General features: G+C 34.8%; 1 protein-coding gene across 6 annotated transcripts in view; it reads left to right on the top strand.

The window, feature by feature from the left end:
• The window catches only part of srgap2 (SLIT-ROBO Rho GTPase activating protein 2), a 181,332-nt gene that overhangs the window by 73,385 nt on the left and 90,883 nt on the right, over nucleotides 1-17,064 (top strand). For 2 of the 6 annotated variants that reach the window (XM_073915897.1, XM_073915895.1), the window contains exon 1: nucleotides 15,342-15,460. In XM_073915897.1, coding sequence (XP_073771998.1) covers nucleotides 15,415-15,460 — 46 coding nt within the window. In that variant the 5' untranslated portion in view covers nucleotides 15,342-15,414. 6 annotated transcript variants of the gene reach the window in all.

Raw genomic sequence — 17,064 nt, 5'->3', positions numbered from 1 at the left:
TTAGGCACTCTGCAGACTGGTGATTGTTAAATGAAAAGTTAATATGCTGTTATTATCATAACCATTAGTACTGTATGTATTTCCTTTCTTAGTGACACACTGACAGGCTTTTTCCAATATAGTTAAAGTGATCAAGACTGTCAAGCTGAGAAAGGATTAAAACATTAAGGTGATAAAATGAATGTAGCTTGGTGTGATGAAACAACTTATTACAGTTTATTAACTGTTTTAATCCATTAGAAATGATAATGTTCCACTGGCACGTGAATCTTTTGGATCTCAAGTTGTATCTCAAGGCCCAGAATGGTAAACCCACTGATCTCAATCACAAAACCTGAATAAGTTTTTTGTTTTTCAAATTAAACTCATTTGCTCTTATACATTTTGTTGCCTAAATTTACATAATAGAGGAAGTAATGCTCTCATATATCAGTCTTCACAAATTCACAGGGCAAAGTTCACCAAACTTGAAAGCTGTTGTGCAACAAAATTTGCATGAGTTTGCGTTTACTGTCTTCCGCATTTGCATTATAAGTTGAAGTCAATGGAACAACAAGCATAGTTTGCCCACTTTTTAGGGTGCATTCAGGGGAAGCTTGTGTAGATGAAACTAGGGCTGGGCGATTAATCAAAAAGTAATCAAAATTCGGTATTCACAACCTATCGATCTAAATTTTCCAGGATGATTTTTTCAATTATTTTCCCTACATGTCAGGTGATCCTGCTCTGTTAAAGGCTGATGTCTACCTCTGCAGCCACTTTGCAGCCACATTTGATCTCTGGTCAAGTAGGACGATAGACTCATTTTTGAGCTTTGAGGCTCGTACACACTGGGATGCTTTTCGTTTATGTTTATCGTCAGGGTTTTGCGAGACGTTTTTCCGGATTCAAATGCAAGAGATTTTCACTGCCGTTAAGCTGAAGAGAATGCAAAATCACTCCTTGACATTAGATGGCGCTACACAATTATAAGCTTTTGACACCAGCTTATAACACAGAAGAAGAGGAAGAGAGGAAGTTCACAAGCTTGTTGTTAAAGTTACTGGTGACTCGAACAAGCATGGATGGTAGCAGCTCCAGCTCTAGCGATGAAGAAATGATTATTGTTTACCAGTGCAATAAGCTGATCCACATTCATATCACCTCTGGGCATCTTCTTCAAAGTGCGCTCGCATTGACAGTTTTGCACTTGAGCGTCTCCAAGTGCAGTTTACTGTAATTTTAGTAGCTTGTTGTGAACAAAAGTGCTAATCTGATTGGAGGAGAAGGTTTTGACGCGGCGTCAAAACAAAAAAACCAGCATGGTGTGCCCAATCACATTGGCACCCTTTATTTAGTCACGATGCATTAAACATTGACGGAAAACGCAAGCAAAAAGCGTCCCAGTATGCACAGGCCTTTACTTTGCACTACATTGACGATAATTGGAAGCTGCGCCAGACGACAAATAAAACTTGTCAGTGAACTATGAGAGCAAAAAAATTAAATACATAATTAAAATAATCATTCATTAATCGTAATCGAGTTAAAATGTTCAACTTTCTGATTCTAGGCCAAATCACCCAGCCCTAGATCGAAGTTATTGTACTGTAAAATACTTAATTTCACCAAATTCATCCTTAAATCAGACTTTCCGTCCACCAGCTTTTTTACTGACACACCACTGTCACTTTACGATGGTGTTCATGTGCATTTTACTTGCAGATATGACCTATTTGATGTGACATGCCTGTTGTAGGATATTCCGAAGTGGTTGACCCCACCCCCCTTACCCCTAAATAAAAATGTCTGATTAAACAGACCTCTAAACATAAGTATTACCAAAATCAAGATTTACATCAGATATTGGCTTATATTACTCTGCTTATATTAGCTTTTATTACTGTACTTTTCCCATTGTTTATGGTTTCCAATTGTTCCTTTTAAATGTGTGTGTGTGAGAGAGAACTATCCTTATTTTGTACGGATGAGTAGGTGACAACAGTTTTTCCACTCCATTGGCTCTCATGGAGTAACGTCAGCTGTGTAGACGAAGCCATCTCCCCATAGTCCCTCCTGAAGGAAAACCCACACTGTGTGTTTTCTGATCCACGCTGAAATAGGGCTGCCGGGGAGGAGGAAATATGGGTCGCCACAATAAAGCAATTATGTCCTTTGAATGTTTTAATGATTAATCGAGGGAGTTCATCGTCTGTCTTTTTCTTTTTTCAATCCCCCATTCCTCACCATTCTTGTACAACCTGGTTTCCACAGTAACGGCTTTGATTATGGAAATTGGGGAGACTGAAGACTATGATAATGTTCTGTCAGCTTGAGTTTATTTTTGAGCCCGATGTCACACCATCACACACTTCCTCTTTCTTTTGTTCCACCAAGAAGATGTTTATTTTGTCCTGACAGCTGCTCTCTAATGGGAGCGTGTCCCCTTTTATTTATTCATTCTGATGCTCATTGGTGTAGTCGGTGTTGGCTTGTCAATGTGCTGTCATTCCTGTGCCTTTCCCCTTCCTGTCCCTCTTCACATCATTAGAGTCATAGTACACGATCCTTGAAATGGTTCTCACAAGGCAGCTAATCATAAATGAATTTCTTCCTCATCAGTATAATGATAGGCAACATACAATAGCCCACTAATGCTGTAGAAGCAGCAGCCTTTCAATTCATTAATTGGGCGCTTTGTAACTGAAGTCGTTTTCCTCCTCCTCTTTTGACTTTCTACGTCCTGGTTTTGTCATCTTCAGACTGATGCATCCTGAGTTGGCTTACCACATATTTTCACCACTGTGTGGACACATTTTTATTGAATCAGAAAATAGGCATAAGACATGTTCTTTAATTTATGACTTTGCCATGATGCAAGTTGCTCATATTAGAAAAAAGCGTGTCTATTAAAGGTAGGAATTGCCGTTTGCATAAATCTTTTATTTTTGATGGTTTTGATTCATACAATGCACTTCGATTAGTTCAGTTATTTATTTATTTATTTATTTATTTTTTTGTTGTTATTTGTATCCTAGATCAGTGGTTCCCTTGGTGAATTCCAAAAGTCAAATTTTTTTTTCAACTATTAGAATGACCATATTTTATCCATAACCCACAGCAGACAAAAATAGTAGTTAATAGTTACATTAAAAACAACAACATGCAAATCAAAAGCTATCAGCCTTTCAATAATTTTTTCATAATAATGGTGTGTTTATGTTTGATTAACAACCCAGCAATAGTGTCAGATGCAGCATATTGATTTTTATAGCACCAGGTTCAACTTTCTGACACCTTTATGACAATTGAATACATTAAAAATAAATGCAGGCCACAACTAAACATTGAGAATGATCTCTGAGTGAAGGTCTCCAAAATTAAACCACTTGTGCTGAAAGCGATGTGCCCACCAATCTCTTTATGTAAGGTTAATATTAAATTAAACAAATAAATAAGTGACTATAAAAATTATATGGTTGTTAGACTGTTGCACTTTTTTGGGTTGTCAATATGCCCGTGTTAATATTGGCCTATTGTTGTGGTTGCAACCTTTATGTTGTATATTTATAACCAAGGTCACAGGCTGAAAACTTTAGGAACACCTGTTCTAGGTGATCTCCTATTCAAATATTAGCCATACCCTGACCCTTCTTTGCTTCTGGGAACGGACTAGTTTGGGTGTGCTCAAAGTGACCTTAAACATTTAAGGTGCACTCCTTGAAAATAAATTATTTTGCCCACATCTTGCATTGAATAATAGACTGACACAACTCAGTAAATAGTTATAAGCAAGTAAAATAATAATGATAACCTATAGATTGAAGGTCAAGCAGTTGGCTTTGATGCCCACTAAAGGGTTAAGCCATAGTACCAAAGTACCAAAATGTACACATTGTGATTGACTTTATCAAACGGACGTCAACAAAGTAGGACTGCCACCCTGAGAGCAGATGTGTTAAATATATTTTTAGGGCAAGCATCAAGAAATGCCATCCAGCATGCTTTAAGTACGGTAGGTATATCAACAACGTCATCATAATACAACATCACACAGAATAAATAATTGTCAAGAACCAATAATATGCCAGACCAGCACCAAATCTTTACAAACACACATTATCTCAATACACCACATCACCTTCCTCTTTAAGATAACCATAATAAAGATCAAACACCACATAAATACAATTCAACATTTGTTACTTAGTCTCTGAAATGTTGTGATAATTTAATAGTTTGTTTAGAACGTCGTGAACCCTCTAAACTTACAATCCAAGATCCCGGGCGTTTAGCTGGGTGTCCAGACTCAACTACGACAGTTTGGAATTTTTGTTAACCCTGAATTTTGTCTGCTTAAATCAGTCTCCTTTTTTTAAATTTGGTATCTCTGATGAGCTGTGCGAACTCAACTTATCAGTTTCTGAGGAAGAATCACATGGCCTCAGCTGATCGCCAACCATCTATACATAGTGCTTGGTAACGGATCACACACCTTATATGATACTGGTCTGGTCCACATTACCAAAACAAACATTTTTTTCAGACAAATTTTCTCTTACAGATAAATTGTTTACCTAAGGAATAACAATGTGCATTAGCAAAATAAATATTGTAAATTTAGATTTCGCAATGGCTTTAAATAAAACACCATTTTAAACCAACCTGGAGTATGTCCATAAAAGTGTAGTGTTGCAAAATGTAACTGCATATTAGTGCTGTTTACATGGCAGATTTTCAGATTGATCCTAATTAATGGAAGCTAATTGTTCTGGGAATAGAGCCACATTGGTCACACTTTGTACTTTGTTTCAGTAAAGAATTCACTCTACAATGTTCATGTTGTGTATGCATACTGTTTTAACCATTAGACCATTTTAGGAGATGTTCCCATTATTTTACGGTACACTGTCTTTGTATTGCATCACGTTTAAAGAGACTGCAAGCTCATGTAAAATAAGGGTTATTTTGCCATGGAAATAACAGGCATTTAGTAAAAGCCAAAAACACTCCCATGTCATAGGATCTTGAATGGTAGGGAAATTCAGCATGCACCAAGGGAAATCTGACAGTTTGTTTTTTTTCCCATCCTTGCAGTTTCCTCTACCTCTCCTGAAACTGTATCTCTTCCTCCCATTTCCTATTCTTTGCTTAAATAAAGAATCCATCTTTCATTTTAGGATTAGGTTATGTCTGGAATTAATAGAGTCCACCATGCTAAAATATCTTATAAAATGATAGACGGATCAAATTGAAGACCTGTGTCGTCTTTGACTAAAAGTGAGTTTCCTGAAAGTTTTCTAGTTTGGTTTCTCAGTTGGCCTGAAATTGCTGATCAGGTGCTCAGGTGCAGGGTCTCATCCTAGCCAGCTGTTCTTGCCTTTCTCCCAAGAGTCTTAGACCAATTCCTCTTGCATTGTGGGGCCTGGCTCTTCTCTATAGCTGGCTGCACACACTGGCTTCCTGTCAGCTCCCTTTTGCTTCCTGTTTGTTCTGATGAATGGATGGTTTCCTTCAAGCTGCCTCTGGTGACGCAAGTAGTGTACGCCATCCAACCCACCTCCTGGAAACAACTGGTCCCTTTCAGATTTGTCTCTCTTTTTTTATTGTAGCACATAAAAGTTACAAAGACAATAGCAAAGCTCAGAGCTGCACAATGTTGGTTTGCACAAATGAACAATACAGTATGTGTGAATCCTTTACTATTACAAAATCCCACACACTGGCTTTGATACAAGCAGCTAATGCAGTTTGTTCGCAAAATACAATTCATTTATTTGATCCATATCAATAAAGTTAATAAAATTCTAATCAGCATTTTAAACGTGGCTAAATATTTTAATGAGCCACTGTATTTGAAAAGAAAATAATCTGGTAAGTTTGCAACGTAAGGTCATTCTGACAACGTAACCCTATATACATTTCTGGAGATCGCAAATTATGTAGCCGGAAATACTTATGACTGCATTTTGTCTTTAAAACGAACGCTATGGGGCAGTATGACATCGTTCATGTTTGCACATAACACGTTTACCTCTGTATGGATGGCTTTCCTGCTGTTACCAGTTTGTCCACTTAGCTCGCCCTGTACGTTGGCGGACTTGAGACACAGAGAGGAGTTGACCATGACGGCGGGGTTCGAGTCTGGCAAAGAAAGGTTCCAGAAAGCGGGTACGAGAACTACAGAAGCCAAAAATTAAAATAAACAAGTAAAAAACAGAATGAGAATGTGGTAAAATCTGAAAACGTTGTAAAAATCAGGTGAGGGCTTTTCTTTTTCTGGATTGCATTTTAAAACTGTCGGTTGGGTTTAGGGAAGTGGGTGTTTGGGTCAGTCAGTGCTTTTGAAAACACTATTGGTTGTTTTTAGGGAAGGAATTGCGTGGGTCAGTCGATCAGTCAGTCATTCAGTCAGTCAACAGTGCCCTCTGCTGGATTTATGCAAGAACAGCAGGCGTAAATTGACTTACGAGAGAAATTTGAAATCTCGAAAAGCATACACAGCGGCCTCTGGTGGATTCTCAAAAACAAAAACTGCAAAAAAAATGTAGCACCTGGAACATATTTCACGAACTCCAGAATGTATATAGTGGCACGTTTTCAGAATGAGCCTGGGTTGTAAGTTTGGGTGAGATTGCAACATCCTTTGTCTAAGATTTAAATTTCTTAATAATTATCAAAGCTTTATCTACATGTCTTACAATATCTGCTGAAGGAAAATTCTTCTAGAGGGTTTACTAGAAAAGCTTAATATGACATAAAGGTCTACATGTGCAGTGATTTTTGGTTGAGTTTTTTTGTTATTGATAGATTCATTATTTTATATATACTCAGGAAAATATTTGAGAATGACCACTTTTAAAATCACTTAGTATTTTATTCATTTGAAAAATATACCGGCGAGGCAGTGGCGCAGTAGGTAGTGCTGTCGCCTCACAGCAAGAAGGTCGCTGGGTCGCTGGTTTGAACCTTGGCTCAGTTGGCGTTTCTGTGTGGAGTTTGCATGTTCTCCCTGCCTTTGCGTGGGTTTCCTCCGGGTGCTCCGGTTTCCCCCACAGTCCAAAGACATGCAGTACAGGTGAATTGGGTAAGCTAAATTGTCCGCAGAGTATGAGTGTGTGTGTGGATGTGTGTGTGGATGTTTCCCAGAGATGGGTTGTGGCTGGAAGGGCATCCGCTGTGTAAAAACTTGCTGGATATGTTTTCGGTTCATTCCTCTGTGGCGACCCCGAACTAATAAAGGGACTAAGCCGACAAGAAAATGAATGAATGAATGAATGGAAAAATATACCACGGGCCTGATATATTTAAAGCAAAGTTTTTCTATTATTTTTAAAGAAGGCGCAGATTCTTAACCACACCCACCTGTTTTGTACCAGTGATAGTTTAAATATGTTTACGAGGTGAACTTTTCAGGACAGTTTTAATCTTTTGAAATAAATTCCTCTCCAACTAAGTTTTGGTCAGATTTTATTTCTTTGTTCAAATTCACTTTAAATATATAGGCCTAGGAAGTGTATGGATGTTTCCTAATGATGGGTTGCAGCTGGAAGGGCATTCCGCTGTGGCGACCCCATATTAATAAAGGGGCTAAGCTGAAAAGAAAATGAATGAATGAATGAATGAATGAACATCATCAGGCCCATAAAAGTGGTAGTAGAAGCAAAAATAAAGATTCTGTCTATTTGCTCATACATCAACCTGTATGGTTTTCTTTCATGATGCACAAAGGAAGATATTTTAAAAAATAGTTTTTTGTCAATTAAATTAATAGAAAATTGAGCTCAAATCAAAATTGTGGAAATCCCACTGTTGATTATGGTGAATTCAGTCCATATTGTCCATAAATTCACATTATTTTAAAAAAGTTTTTATATTTTTAGCAAAGTCTTTATAACACTCTTAAAAGTCGTTAACCAACTTTTGAATTAGATATACTTTCAGTTTGACAGGTTGAAACTTGTTGAGATGTTTGTCATCTGCTATGAAATGAGCGGCGGAAAACCAAAGCACATGAGGAGTGTAGTTCTGTGTCTTTAATTTACGAGTGTCTGAATGAGTGTTTGCCTGCTGGTGAAAACTTCAGACATCTACTTCCCAACTGTGTGAGAATGACTAATGTTAAAACAACAGACTTTCTGGGCTGTTTGTGTCTTGTTTCGCATTCACAACACTTTAACCACTTTCGTGTTCCCTTAGTGTGTTTCTTAAACTGGCAGAGGCTTTATTATAGTGCCACTATGAGCACTAATCTGGCCTTGTTCATCCCACGGCACCCCGGCGTTTGCGGACAGTAAGCACGGCCTCTGTTTTTAAGAACAGCAGTCTTACCGTCGACCTCCTGGTGATTTCGATCTCCTTGCTTTTAAAGCTTTGGCGACGAGCCTGGAGTTTGGAGCCTTTAGCCAGGCCTTGTAATGAAATATGACAGATTTGGGGTGGGGTTTTTCGGGGAGCCGACTGAGATGCTCTCAGGAAAATGAACAAAGTGACAGCTGGGATGAGGAGGGGAGGAGGATTGATTTGGCCTTGAAGAGACGACACCATCAGATTACTGATGCACACTGGCCATCAAACTGCAGTTCTAACAAGCACACATTAGATTACACAGCATTTTTCAGAGTACATGTGGCAATGATGACACTCAGTTTTGTTATTCAGATCTGTTATTCAGTTTATTTTAAAAACGCAGATAAGGTAGAAATAATGCATGTGTTTGATTGAAAGGCTATCCTACAGTAATAAGGATGTGTTTTACTGTCATAAAAATAAACATAAACAAACACTCATACAAAATGCATAAATAATGTAAATAAAAAAATAAAAGTCATCCTACACTCAAAAAATGAATACTGCTGCTTGTTCAAACTACCTTTTTAAAATGAGCTAAAACAACATAATTCTTGTGATTTCTTTGCTCAGTTTCTTTGTTTTATGTTCAGTCCACTTAAATTTGTAAACCCTTAAGTTACCTTAAGTGTTTTGTGTTGGGACAACATGAAGGAATTGTGTTGGTTCAACTACCTGGTTAGAGGATTTGTAGTTCCCAACAATCTTTGCATGGGATTGAATTAAGAGAGGGAAATGTTGACAATAAAAGTAATCTTTATAGATATTTAAAGTTAGTAGAAAGACTTGTTAGAGTTAAATCTTTAGTTTAAAGATATAAAAGATTTTCATGTAATGCTTTGAGTTTTGGGATTACCACCTTACAGAAGCACACATGCTTAAGGTGTTGGCAGCTTAATAAGCAAAAATGCAGTTTGTTGCTTTACTCAGTGAGCAATAACTGTCCTAAAATGAGTTTTGAGATCAGTCGCAATCAACTGTATATGAAACTTATGAAATATGCTTAAAAATGTCTCTTTTAGTTCATTTAGGATAACTTCAAATAAAACAAAGAGGCTTTAAAATGTACGACACATATTCTACATGATATTATCAGACCGTTGAGTTTAAGTTAAATAAAAATACAATTGGATTAAAACTTTTATTTGATAAAACCACATTGGACCAACTCAATTGCATTTAATGGCGTAATTATTATTTTTTTTAAGTTGGTGCTAATCAAATTTATTTCATGTAAATCCTGCCCGCAATTACATTGAGTTCATCCAGTGAGGTCTTTTTGAGTGTAGTTTGTTACTTTATAATAGTGTTTTAAAAAAACATTTATGACAACATTAAATAAACTGTCTAACGCATAAATGAGATTAGTAGTATTGACCTTATTCTTCAATGCTGCACTATGCTCATTTTTGCGATTGTTTTAGAAGATTCAGCTGCCTGTGGGAGAAATGACTAGGAAAAATAGACCCCAGAAAATGATCAAACTACTTGCTCTACAAACAAGTGTTTGGATGATTATACAGACAAAGCAGAATGATATAATGAGAAAATGTCAGTTTGCAACATCAAGCAGCAGAATTAGCTGTTGTTAACGTCTAAAACAAAAGGAAGTGAATGAAACCGGAAGTCTCGAGTCAAAAAGATTCAAATAGGTGCCCCGCTTATACCCAAAGAATAAGGTGAATACACTGTTAAAAATCTATGGTTCTACAAACTCGATCTATGTCTCAAACTCGATTCCTGGATGGCCGCAGATCTGCACAGTTTTGTTTCAACTCTAATCAACATCTTATCAAGGTGTTCAAGTCTACAAAAGACTGTTAAACAGGTGTGAGTTGGAGGTGGTTGGAGCTAAACAGCCCATTTGAGTTTGAGACCATTGTTTTACACAATTCATTTAGGTTGTCCCAACCTAAAATGATTAAGTTTACATAATAATTTAAGTAGATTCAACATAGAACAATTAGGTTGTCCCAAAAACAACTTGTGAAAACTTGATTTGTGTTGTTTTAGCTCATTTTAAATAAGCAGTTTGAACAAGCAGCAAAAATCTTTTTTTTTTGAGTGTACTTTAAGTTAATAAAGTTGAAGTCAGAATTATTAGCCCCCCCCCCCCCTGAATTATTAGCCCCTCTGTTTATTTTTTTCCCCCAATTTCTGTTTAACGGAGGGAAGATATTTTCAACACATTTCTAAACATAATAGTTTTAATAGTTAATTTCTAATAACTGATTTATTTTATCTTTGCCATGATGACAGTAAATAATATTTTACTAGATATTTTCATGACACTTCTATACAGTTTAAAGTGACATTTAAAGGCTTAACTAGGTTAATTAGGTTAACTAGGCAGGTTAGGGTAATTAGGCAAGTTATAATATAATGATGGTTTGTTGTGTAATCTGTTGAATAAAAGTTTAGCACAAAGTAGCTAAAAATTTTGACCTTAAAATAGTTCTTAAAAAATGTAAAAACTGCTTTTATTCCAGCGAAGAAAAAACCCCCCAATAAAATAAAAATAAGACTTTCTCCAGAAAACAAATATATATATATATATATATATATATATATATATATATATATATATATATATATATATATATATATATATATATTGATATATTGATATATATATATATATATATATATATATATATATATATATATATATATATATATATATATATCAGACACACTGTGAAAATTTTACATTTTAAACATAATTTGGGAAATATTTAAAAAAAGAAAAAAAAATCAAAGGGGGGTTAATAATTCTTACTTAAACTTTTAAAATTATATGTAGTTTATTTTTTTCTCTCTTTTGTTAGTCTCCCTCACTTGCCATTGATCCACAAGCAACACACAGTGTGTTTCTCTGGCCAAGATTATCTTTCAGTCCTTTGTCCAGTGCCAGCTTGTCGGTCAATCTGTTTTGCTCTCTCCTGCCCCACTCCTTTTCGTTTGCGACAGTATAATCAATAATGCATGGCTGTGTAATACCCTGACTGAGCAGATCTCTCTCAGCAGGTCGCTCTGATGATTGTTGTTTGGGGACCAGCAGGTATTACCCAACACTGTCCTGTAATGATGGTCCCGATGAGTGTTTGCCAGCAGCTGCGCCACCGTGTAGCCATGAAATTATATTATTATATAATGCTTGTTCAGCAAATGTGCACTCAAGGAGGCAGGAGTCACTGCTGTCTGATTACTTCAAGAGCGTTTAATGTTTCGTGTCACATTAATGTTTATGACATGCTCAACTAATGATCCTCAATCAAACTGGCCGCTAAACTCAAGGTCAGTCGTAGTTGTTCGTTTATTCAGAAGGAAAAACAAGCACTCTTTCTTTAGTACAAATAAATCACTGAAGTTGTTAGAATTACAGTGAAGTAGTAAATCTCGCACTCTCTCTGTGTGTGCTGTATATGTGTTGTTGATGTAAAACATTGCATTTTCCTTTTTTTACAGTTTAACAAAGTGATTTTTATTGACATTTAAAGTAGCTTGAAACAATTTATTGTATAATCAATTTTGAATTAATTAATTTTGCCACTTTAATAGGTATACCTGTCCAACTGCTTAATGCAAATTTCTCATTAGCCAATCACATGGCAGCAACTCAGTATACAATATTTTTTATTCACAAATCAGGCCATTTGTCAAGTTAACAAAGTTAGTTTAACCAAATACATTTTTATAACTAGTGCCCTGAATAATAATAAAGGCATCCATTTGAATCACACAGGCATTTGTTTCCTTGAGTTCTAAGGATTGCCACAGTTTCCCATTTTTTATATTTATATATGAGAGTATGTTTCTGGCCCAAGGACTGAGTGAATGTTTTTAAAGGACACAATTCACTTGAAGAGCTTTTGGTTAATTAATAATTCATAGTGCGCAACAAAAAAGAGTTCAGATCGGCTTCTGGAGGTGGACATGGAGCTAAAGAGAGTTTTAAGTACGCTATTTTGAGCAAGAATTTCTGTTTTTGTCTGTACATTTGCTCTTTCCTGCTTTAGTTTTTTTCACAGCAAGACACTACAAGTGAATTTAAAAATAAAAAATAAAAACACAACAACACTACACGTTATTCTCTGTTGATTAATTAAATTAAGAATCACAAATATATAGTTTATATGTTACCTAAAATAGCATGTTTAAAATACAAATACATAATCTATAAATTACATTTGTATTATTTTTCATTAATTGAAAAATGTTCACAAATATCTGAACATTGGATGTCCGCTTCAATATTTAGAATTATTTTTATAAAAATATCAATAGCAGCCAGAAAAAGACATATTCACAGTTTTTTTTTTTTTTTTTTTTTTGTAGAATAAAATGTATATAGTATACCAATATAATACCTTCAGTTAATGATCAAATCCCATTCCTAAAAACCCAAACTATAGACCATTTCAATGCGGTGATGTCATTGGCCCGTGAACATTTCCTGCTTGTTATCAAACTATTTCATAGCTGTAACAAGAGGCAATTCAATCATAACTTAATGTTAAAACAGCCATCATAACATGAATTATTAATATGTGGCTCTTTTTGAATTAAGAATGTAACAGGAAATACGCTGGGACCATTGTTTTTGTTTACATCCTTCAAAATGGTCTATAAAACTGTGAAGTTTGTTGTTTGTAAGTGCTGTTGAGCGACGCAGTGGCGCAGTTGGTAATGCTTGGGTTGGGTTGGTTCAGTTGGGTCAGTTGGCGTTTCTGTGTGGAGTTTGCATGTTCTCCCTGCCTTCGTGTGGGTTTCCTCCGGGTGCTCCGGTTTCCCCCACAGGCCAAAGACATGCAGTACAGGTGAATTGGGTAAGCTAAATTGTCCGTAGTGTATGAGTGTGTATGGATATTTCCCAGAGATGGGTTGCAGCTGGAAGGGCATCCGCTGCGTAGAAACATATGCTAGATAAGTTGGCGGTTCATTCCGCTGTGGCAACCCCAGATTAATAAAGAGACTAAGCCGAAAAGAAAATAAATGAATAAATGATTAAAATTTTTAAAAAAGTTGAAATTTATAATTTAGTGCTGGAGACAAAAATATGATAATATATAAATGCAATATATAAATACATTACAATTATATGAATTTGAATGTATAGACAAAAATGATTAAGCTTGACAGGAGATGAGACATCGAAATGTGTTTTTTAGACATTAGACTATAAAGACAGTGTCTGACAAGCCCAAAATTGACATTTACCTTGAAATTGAACTGTGTTTTTGCCTGTAGTGTGCCACTTTAAGGATTTTGTAGAGCAGCAGGATAGCCAGAGAATTGGTAGCACAGCATTTCTCAGGCTTTTAGGAAACATTTTATGAGCCCTTGAGACAAATTCACAACATCTGACTTGAGTTTCCTTGTGAATGTGGTTAGATTATACTGTGCCATTTTATTCTCTACATATAGAGGAGTGACTATCACTTTTAGTAAGTCATATGCTTGTTCTAGCTTGTATTGCATTTAGCAGAAACTGTTTAAATTATACTTGTAGATTATGTTTGACTTATCTAGTATAGTCTTGCTTGTCATTAGATCCATGCCTAATTTTTATAGTCTGAAATGGTTCCCTGTTGGTTCATGTCCTTCACTTAACATTTTGTCAAGGCCTGGCAGAGACGGTTTGGTTTGCACATAGACATGAATAAACACATACTGCTACAATAAGTTGAGCGTCACTCTATTACTGTAATTTAGATAGATGTGAATCAGCCAAAAATGAGCTATACAGCACATTTATAGATAAATGCTAGTTATCATTCTCCTTTTGCATGATTTAATGAATTACTTCTACTGTGATGAATGGAAAATGTCAAATGTAAAGTAATTGAGATATAATTAGGATTTCTAACCAGTATTTAGAGAGCAGAATGAAAGAATGTTTAGTTTGTTTATTAGATGTTATGTTTTGTAGTATTTTTAATATACTAATTTGTTTTATTGTACACATTTTTATTATAAATGATTTATTTTTAATTTTTTATGTATTGTTTTATTATTTTATAACTTTAGTTTTATTTATTAAGTCTTTTTATTTTAATACAATTTTGTTAAATTATTATTTTATATTCATTTTCAATTATTATTAATTTATAACAAATATAATAATATTTATAAATATTTTATTATTATTCTTATTTCTATTTATTTGACTTGATATTTAGTGTTTAATATGTATTTATATCTATTTTTTTATATTTATTCATTGGTATATATTTTTTATTTAATACTATTAGTTTTTGCTATTTATTTTTTATTTAATACTTATTTTGAGGCATTTAGTTTGTATTTTACTCATAAATTCGTTATATTTTATGTTTTATTTTTTTATTAATTAATTAAATTTTCAATGTTTGTATTTTAAAAAATGCTGTAAATTTTGTTTTTATTTTCATTTATATGTCATTTTTTTCTTTCACAATTTGAAAAGCCAATGTACTTAATTTACCCTTATTTTATTTTTTTTTCATTTTAAAGCATTCCCATTCAAACATCAAAACACACATTCCTTTGTGTCAACATGTTCATCTCAGTAAATATCAAACACTAAGCTGATAACTGCACTATTAAGTCCATGAATGCTTGATGCCTGCCTGTGTCACTGACCCTACTCTGCCTGTGCGTGTTTGTAGACGCTTTGCTTTTTTACTAAAATTACAGGGCTCCTTTAAAGAGCTTCGGCATTTCGATGCGTCACCAGTCCCATTTCCTCCTACCATCATAAATTATACAGAGGGCAGAAAATTACACGTGTCATTGGTACTGACACATGTTGGCATGTCAGAAAGAAAGCCTGGGTAGTTATTTAAGCAGACTTAAGATACAGTCATGTAAAAAAAAAAAAATCATCTCAGCGAGTCACATGAAGTGAGTAAAGCCCATACAGTTGGTACTGGAGTGACTTTGTTGTGTTTGACTCTGTGGATGTGGAAATCCCACTTCTGTGTGATGTCAGACTGAAAGTGTGCTCTCAGCGCAAAAGCACAATAGAGTCGGGACAGTTGGGTTTCATCGCCCCGAGACTGTCAGACCCGCACCGGGCTTCTCTCTCTGGGATAGTTAGTACATATGGAGGCAAAAGTCATCCGATTTCTCTATAGCAGGAAATGCAAAGGTACTGTTGATTCTCAGTTTGTTTGTTTTTGATCACCCGTAACACTGGTTTGACTGCTAACTCAAGACTTGGCATTAAAACATCAAATGTAATGTGATCTTGGAGCTGTAAACAATCATAACTGATGGTTAAGTATTATTGTGAAGTATTATTTAATGTTTTTGATTCCGGTATGTTTTATAATGTCATTTATTCCTGTGATTCTAAGATTAGTTTAGTCTTAAGTGTTACACGATATTTTAGAAATCATTATAATATGTTAATTTGCTGTTCTGTTATGATAATTTATTATTGGTACTTGATTATTAATGATGACTTTTAAAATGATACATTTTTGTTTCCTGTTTCATAGCTCTGTGGAAACTGATGGGAACTTTTTTTTTATTTTTCAGTGAATAGAAAGTTCAGAAATACACTATTTATCTGATATTTAAATGTCTTTTCTGTCAATATAGAGGAATTTAAAGTGGCGTTAATGAACAAAAGTACATTCTTTAATTGTACCTTTGAGTGATAGTGGATCAGTTTCCATCCAAGTTTTAAAATAAAAATAAAAATATGTTTCTTGAGCTCAAATGATCATATTATAATCATTTCTGAAGGAGCATGTTTCACTAATAATACTGAAAATTCTTTTTTAAATTACAGGAATTAATTATATTTTAAATAATGCGGAGCAAAATTAAATCCAGTCCAAAATAAAAGATTGTTTTGGCATAATATGAGTGTGTGTGTGTGTGTGTGTGTGTGTCAGTGTGTGTGTGTGTGTGTGATATGTATATTTATTATGTATATAAAAAATACGCACATGCATGCATACATTTAAGAAAAGTTGGTTTAAATTTAGTTATAAAATGTATTAGATATTTAAAATAATTTGTATAATATACTATGTAACAAAACTGTTTTGTATAACTTTTTTATGTATGGGGTTTATAGAATATATAAAATGAATAACCACACATAACCGTTTATACTGTATTTCGGATCAAATAAATACACTAATGATGAGCTGAATGAGCTGAGCTTATTTTAAAACGTTATTAATAAAATCATACTGTTCTGAAAATGCTGCTTGAGGGAAGGTTTCTGTATTGCTGCCACAAATCATACAAAATGAAATGGCTCTGCTAAATTTCACATTTTTTTTTTTTAATTGGCACTTTAGTATGCAGGAAAAGTAGGTGCATCCATAGATCCAGAGTTCCCAAAGGGCTCACGTAAACATTATAATTCAATATTTCAATAGGCTGTCGGGGTAGAGGAGAGTAAATTAATTTGGAGACATGCTTGAGTGCTCGACGGATGTTGGGCAGAGAGAAAGAGAGATGCAGCGGACATGAAGAGTGATTAGCTTGGATAAATGTGTGTGTGTCTGAGTGTGTGACGGACCTCGGTTTAAAACATCTCCTGACCATATCTGTGTGTTGTTGTGCAAGTTTGTGGTAATAAATGAATTTATGAAAACTTGTAAAACTTGCTCTTTTTTGCATAGAAGACTGAAATGTCTCGCTGACAGCTATTTTTGTCTTTGTTTTGGGGAACGAGGAACTAGGCTCAAGCAGCATAGACAGGATTGTGAAATGAGGATAAAGTTTTTTTTC

The sequence above is a fragment of the Danio rerio genome, chromosome 11, assembly GCF_049306965.1.
Source record: "Danio rerio strain Tuebingen ecotype United States chromosome 11, GRCz12tu, whole genome shotgun sequence".
Taxonomy (NCBI): domain Eukaryota; kingdom Metazoa; phylum Chordata; class Actinopteri; order Cypriniformes; family Danionidae; genus Danio; species Danio rerio.
The sequence above is the reverse complement of the archived record's forward strand: the minus strand, read 5'-3'. Positions and strand labels throughout refer to the sequence as shown.